Source organism: Quercus robur, chromosome 6, assembly GCF_932294415.1.
Source record: "Quercus robur chromosome 6, dhQueRobu3.1, whole genome shotgun sequence".
Classification (NCBI taxonomy): Eukaryota; Viridiplantae; Streptophyta; class Magnoliopsida; order Fagales; family Fagaceae; genus Quercus; species Quercus robur.
The window spans coordinates 10651003-10657603 of NC_065539.1; the positions used below are offsets into that span (position 1 = coordinate 10651003).

The 6601-nt window shown below is 35.2% G+C and overlaps 1 protein-coding gene across 3 annotated transcripts; it reads left to right on the forward strand.

Annotated features, from left to right (window-relative positions):
- The first annotated feature begins 222 nt into the window (after window positions 1–222).
- LOC126732720 (peptidyl-prolyl cis-trans isomerase CYP40-like) lies at window positions 223–6326 on the forward strand. 3 transcript variants are annotated; one of them, XM_050435712.1, is made up of 10 exons: window positions 224–619; window positions 1638–2138; window positions 2355–2442; window positions 2550–2602; window positions 3573–3677; window positions 4895–4970; window positions 5419–5456; window positions 5574–5645; window positions 5730–5844; window positions 6141–6326. In XM_050435712.1, exons 1-8 carry the CDS (start codon window positions 449–451, stop codon window positions 5625–5627), a joined length of 1086 nt encoding a protein of 361 aa, XP_050291669.1. In that variant the 5' UTR covers window positions 224–448; the 3' UTR covers window positions 5628–5645; window positions 5730–5844; window positions 6141–6326. The 3 variants fall into 3 exon arrangements, with proteins under 3 accessions (XP_050291671.1, XP_050291669.1, XP_050291670.1); XM_050435713.1 differs by having other exon boundaries at window positions 5749–5844; XM_050435714.1 differs by lacking the exons at window positions 5419–5456; window positions 5574–5645; window positions 5730–5844; window positions 6141–6326 and having other exon boundaries at window positions 223–619; window positions 2521–2602; window positions 4895–4959.
- Window positions 6327–6601: the final 275 nt, after the last annotated feature.

Sequence of the window (6601 nt, forward strand, 5' to 3'; positions counted from 1 at the left end):
AATTAGTGACACTACTTTTTCGAGTTAGAGGAGGCCCTATAATCTATTTTTTGTTTTATTTTATTTTGACTTGTAAAAGATTACACTATCCGCTGGGGCCGGTTTCTAATTAGGATGACACATGACAATCATACGGCCACTAGTGGTTGATCACACAAACAACACGAACAACTTAAGGCACGTCAGATCAGGGTAGCTAAGAATTATAAAGAAAGCAGAAAGGGGCCACGATGCGCACCACCGCGTATCTTAGCAATAATAGCCCCTGAGAGTAGTTGAGACTTGAGATTCTACTACGGTACGGTGCTTATTTATTAGTATTATAGAGTGAGCGGCGGTGGTAGAGACAATAGTTATTGTGACTTTGTGTGATCATCGACGAAGACTAGAGTTCAAAAATTAAAAAAGAGAGCGGGACTTAGGGTTTTAGAGAGAGAGACAGAGAGAAATGGCGAACCCTCGGTGCTACCTAGACATAAGCATAGGAGGAGAGGTAGAAGGAAGGATAGTGATAGAGCTGTACAAGGATGTGGTTCCCAAAACCGCCGAGAATTTCAGGGCTCTCTGTACCGGCGAAAAAGGCATTGGTCCTCACACCGGTGTTCCTCTTCACTACAAGGTCAAACCTCACCTCCCCCCTCTTTTTCTTCTTTTTAAACCTTTGGCTTTGTTTCTTTACTCTGTTACTCCACAGTTTTAAACAACAACGCATTGTTTCTGTTTGTGATATGAATGAATGCATGGACACTTTCATATGGGGTCGTAACGGTGTTCTATCTGTCTTATCATGTTATAATTTTTCAAAAATTGCTCGTGTTACCGAATACCCATGTCCGTGTCGGTGCATACCATGCGTTTTTGTGTTACCAAAATTTTCAATTTCAATACCAATTTATTTACTATTTATTTTTATTTTTTTTAAACATCATTATCTTTGGTATTTTATATATGAATAATAACTGATAATAATGCGAGAAATCTACCACTTTTAAGGAACAAATGCATTTTTATGTGGTTCCATTTGTAATCAGTATTTATTGTTATTTTTTTGAAAAAAAATTCTTTGAAGGATTAGGTCTTGTTTGGTAATGTTGTTCTAGTATCATTATTTGTATTTTTTGGAAATAAGCGTGGGTGAAAAAGTGTTTAGAAATACGTGTAATATTGTTTAAATACTAAAAACTGTTGCTCAAAATATACTACCAAACAGCCCCTTAACTATTGACAATATTTTTGGAGGTCGGATATGAATCCGCCACAGATTGACCATTCATAATAGAGTGACTAAATTTTACGCCTCCAACCTCTGTGAACAAAGTGTATGACACTAAGCATAGGCATAGATGGAGTTGAAGGATTAACTATTTGTGCATGATTTTATTTTTTGAAGTACAGGGGGTGGTGATTTGAGTATGAGTGTGGGTTTATTTATGTAAATCTTTATGCATATGTCAGTTGTAACACTTAAAAGTTTATTTAAAACTGGCATAAACTCTACTTGTAACACTTAAGAAGCCAATCAACTCATTTTGATATGTTGTAAAGTACTCTACTTTTGCAGTTCATATGGTTATCTATTGAGTCTTTTGCAAGTCTTAGTCATTTTTGTTAATTATATAGCAAAATCTTCAATGCAGGGGGGTCGTTTTCATCGCATCATCAAAGGGTTTATGATCCAAGGTGGAGACATATCCGCTGGGGATGGTACTGGAGGAGAATCGATTTATGGCTTGAAATTTGAAGATGAAAACTTTGAGTTGAAACATGAGAGAAAAGGCATGCTATCTATGGCTAACTCGGGACCTAACACCAATGGATCCCAGTTCTTTATTACTACAACTCGCACGTCTCATCTAGATGGAAAACATGTTGTATTTGGGAGGGTAATCAAAGGAATGGGAGTGGTTCGTTCGGCTGAGCACGTTACTACTGAAGAGGGTGATATTCCTTCTCAAGATGTTGTAATTGTGGATTGTGGAGAGATTCCTGAGGGGGCAGATGATGGAATATCTAACTTCTTTAAAGACGGTGATTCTTATGCGGATTGGCCAGCTGACCTTGACACCAAACCAGATGAAATTTCTTGGTGGATGAAGGCTGTAGAGGACATCAAGATTTTTGGAAATGAGTATTACAAGGTAGATGATGTCGAATTGTGTTTCTGCTTGACATTTATTTTCACTTTGTTTGGTCAAAAAGGAAAATTGTAAAATATGTGGTACATATGCTTGCCATCTAAATGATCTGTGCATACATTTAAATATCACAGAAAATACATCTCTGGCTCCCTTTTGCTCGAAAAGTGGTTATTTTTCTTCTGTTAACATGATGTTCCCTGACTTCTTTACATGCAGAAGCAAGACCATAAAACGGCTCTTAGAAAGTACCGTAAAGCTTTGCGCTACTTGGATGTATGTTGGGAAAAGGATGACATTGATGAAGGTGAACTTCTATTTTTCCTTGTGATCACATCTTTTAACAATGTGTTACTGAAGTTGCTGCATTGCTTGCTTTGTCCAGCTGATGAGTTTACCTTTGTGACTTCACAGAGAAGAGTTCCTCCTTGCGGAAGACAAAGTCTCAGATATTTACAAACAGTTCTGTAAGTTTACTTATTTTCCACTTGATTATAGTGCATCCTTTAGTCATAATCTAGAAATATTAGGCATTTATTTTTTTGAAAATTCAATCATTACAACAAGTAGGGGAGGGGGGGATTCAAATCCTGGTTCTTCTCATGAAGGAGACCAAGCAATGCCATTGAGCTACAAGGCTCTTGGCAAGATCAATCATCATTTATTATTTGATTAAAAAAATTCAGAAATTGTATTAAGACAAGATGGACTTATTTACTTGATAATTTTTTTTGGTGAACTTGAGCATTAGTATTGAAGATATAGTAGTGACATTTCATAAATAACCTGCTTGATGATTGAATTTTCTGTTTAGAAGAACATCTGTCAATGAAAGTTTTTGATTTTGCATCCTTTAATTGAGTTTGAGGCTCTAATGAAGGCTCAAATATCCATTGATTATCATCTTTTGCAATTTCTTTGATCAACCCCCCTAGTTTAGTTTGATCCTATCATTTGACTTGGTTATGAATCTCAAGCTTGATCTTATTTTTCGTTTTAATAATAGACATGGTTGTTATTAAAGATCAAGATTGTTATTTTATTTTTACATGGTGCTTTGGTCAAAGCTTTTTTGTTTTTGTTGACAACCAGACAATTGATTATTGTCTGAATGCATGTAACATGTTGTCACAATTGTTCCAACGAAATTTTGCTGTCTTCTCACCTTTGGAGTGATGGTTAGTTGCTTGCTCTTTCTATTTTGTGAAGAGGCTAATATCTTAACCATCTACAGTTCTACTAGATGCTGTAGTCTTCGGATCAATTGCCTTGCATATTCACATACACTGTGCATACACACACATATGTGGTGATATCTCATTATATTGGCTTTCCTCATAGATTTCATATTTTTGTTATGGGATTACAATTTCGTTACATTACTAAGGTTCCTTTTGCCCTTACATTATTGCTTGATGTTTGCCATTTTTCTTTTAGGCCTGTAAACTGAAATTAGGAGATCTAAAAGGAGCATTATTGGACACAGACTTTGCAATGCGTGATGGAGAAGATAATGTGAAAGCTTTGTTTCGCCAAGGCCAGGTCAGTGTCTGCTTCTAGTTTATCCCCTGTCTTTCTCTCTCTCTCTCTTCTTATATTTCATCTGATATTGATAATTATCCCCTGCCCCCCTTTTGATGTAATAGAGTATAGTAACTTTTAGTGAGAATAATATTTATTAATTTAATGACTCATATTGCATGCGCAATCCGAATTGGAAGAAGTTTAAGTACAGTGAGCATTCTTAAATTTAGAAATTTAGCTGACATTTAATAGTAAGAGTACATCTTTATACAACTGGGGTCAAGGCATGATGATGGCAACTAAAATGTGGAGTTAAGAGGGCATTTATTCAAATGACCTTTGAATTTTTATATATATATATATTAAGAACATTTAAGGTATGCATAAATGCTTTGGTTATGAATATAGCAACCTCGGTTTCATGTTAACCGCTGGTTCTTTTTTCTGTTTTTTTGATAGATAGATAAAAGGAAAGTATTAAATCCATTGCTGGGATTTAACTTTGGTTGCTAGGATATAAGCCAGGTATCCCAACCGGACAGAATCACTAGACGACAATAGTTGAGGGTGGGGATTTGGACCCTAGACCTCTTCATTAGAAATAACAGGAAGTGCCAATTGAGTTACAAGCCTCTTGGAATCTTATTGCTTATACCATGAAGGCCTTGTATCATTATGTTGGTTTCAAGATATTAAGGAATTGGATTTTTGTCAAATGTCAGTTTCATTGTCAACTATTTTATTTTCACCAAGAATATAAGCTTGAGTTTTAAATACAAGAGTCTGATATGCATAATTGAATTATATCCAAGAGCCTTATATCTCAATTGGCACTTCCTAGTGTTTCCAATGGAGTTTTAGGGTTCAAATCCCTCCTCTCCCATTGTAATTATCAAATTGTCACAAAAAAAAGTATAATTGAACTATAGACTATAGACCTTATATTGCTTGGTGGTTTTGTACATGATGGGATGATACTGGTTTCATGATTGTTTTTTCTTCCTTTTCTTGATGGAAGTATTTGAACTTTTGGATTTTTTTTAATTTCAAAGACAACTCCTTCCACTTAAAATAACTTAGAATAAGTAGTTGACAAATCATAAATAGGTTGTGTTACCAATTACTTGCAAAAGCTTGCTCATACTTGTCATAACATATTGCCTGCACCATTGTGGTCCTTTTTGTGTGTTTACTGGTAATTTCTAATATTTGTATTATGGTCTTGCCAATTTCAGGCATATATGGCATTAAATGACATAGACTCTGCAGTTGAAAGCTTCAAGAAGGCATCAGAATTGGAGCCAAATGATGGTTAGTGACTTTAACGGTTGACATTCCTTTCTTTAATATGAGCAGTCTTCTAATGTAGAATTTTGATGCTGGAAGTGACATGAAGACTAATTTCTTCTCTTCCTGTTGAACAAATTGTCTCTTGCAAATGAACAAATTGTTATGCTTTAAGGTTTTAAGTTTGACTTGGAGCAAGAAAAGTTTTTCAGTATTGGATATTATTAAAAGGGGTAAATTCTTTTTATTTTATTTATTTATATATATATATATATATATACACAAGATAGATTTTCTATTTTAGCCTAATCTAAGTGTATATGTGTGTGAAGCTCATTCCTAGAGACTTGAAACCCGGCCCTTGCCCCTAACACCTCACAAGGGTGACTACCGCACCAAGGGTGCGCAGTGGTAAAAGGGGGGGGGGGGGTGGGTAAATTCTTGACTGTACATCTTATTTTCCATTTTTCAGGAGGAATAAAGAAAGAGCTTGCTGCTGCACGGAAGAAGGTAAATGAACTTCACATTTTATATTGTTTAGATGTGACTTTAGTAATGGTTCATTGTGTTTTCTTTCTTTACAAATTTCCAATTGGACATAGTTTTGAAAGCTCATACTGGTTACAGATTGCTGATAGACGTGATCAGGAAAAGAAAGCTTACTCTAGAATGTTCCAATAGAGTTCTGGCCACAATCTGGTATGCTAAACACATTTTGGTGAAAATTGCTCTTCATTTTTTAATTTTGAGAGTAACTTCCCATTTGTTTTTTCTGATGTACAGTCTCCCTTTTGTCTGGAAGGTTTGGCTTTGAATTGATGGGCATTTGTTAGGTTATATAGTCAGCTGGTTCAGGCTTTTTTGTTTGCAGATATTGATTGGCTTTAGGAAATGTCAGGTACAAATTTTCTGCTCCTTGTGTGATTATTATCATATGATTATATGGCCATATTGTGAAATACAAAAACAAATTATTGATTATTCATGAAATGACAGGTCTTTGTATCTGTCAAGAATTTCCTTTCTTTTCTGTTTCCGTTGGATTAGAAAACTTCTGTGACAGTGCACTGGTTTTGAATTTTTGATGGTTTGAATAATCAGATTCAGCCAATTTGTCAGAATAGGAAATCTGCCTTCTAGAAATTGTTTGCATTCAATCTTTTTGCTTACCCTTGATGCTTTGGTCTATTTCAGGCTTTGTTGGAGGACAAGAATGGGTTGCCCGATCTTCTGAGGAGACAAATTACAAATTAGAAAACTCTAGCTTGAACCAATTTTTGTGATTTTGTCAAACTAGACTTATAGCACATTATTGCTTGCTTGAACCATAATGCTACATACAATATTCATCTGAATCATCCAAAAAATCTTGTTATTTTTCGTACAAAGCCTTTTATTTTATGCAAAATTGATAATTTCTTCTTCTTAATTGACTTTCTATTGTTAAATCTATTTTTACTTCTTGATCTTCTGAACTGTTGTGGTGGTTTCCCCTGATCAGATTTAGTTAGTTTGGCTTGAGCTTTAGGGGAAGTATTCCGTCTGTTGTTGACTGAAGCTCCCACTTTGATACTTGGAACTTGTTCTTCTGCCTTCCTCTTTGTGAATCCATCCCTTATTTTCTTTTCCTTGTTGAGTCCCCTTCTCTGCAATTT

Coding starts and splice junctions, on each gene's coding strand:
- LOC126732720 (XM_050435712.1), top strand. CDS start 449: ATGGCGAACCCTCGGTGCTACCTAGACATAAGCATAGGAGGAGAGGTA. Junction 2,443..2,549: donor AAAGGATGACATTGATGAAG/GTGAACTTCTAT, acceptor GTGACTTCACAG/AGAAGAGTTCCTCCTTGCGG. Junction 5,457..5,573: donor TTGCTGCTGCACGGAAGAAG/GTAAATGAACTT, acceptor TACTGGTTACAG/ATTGCTGATAGACGTGATCA.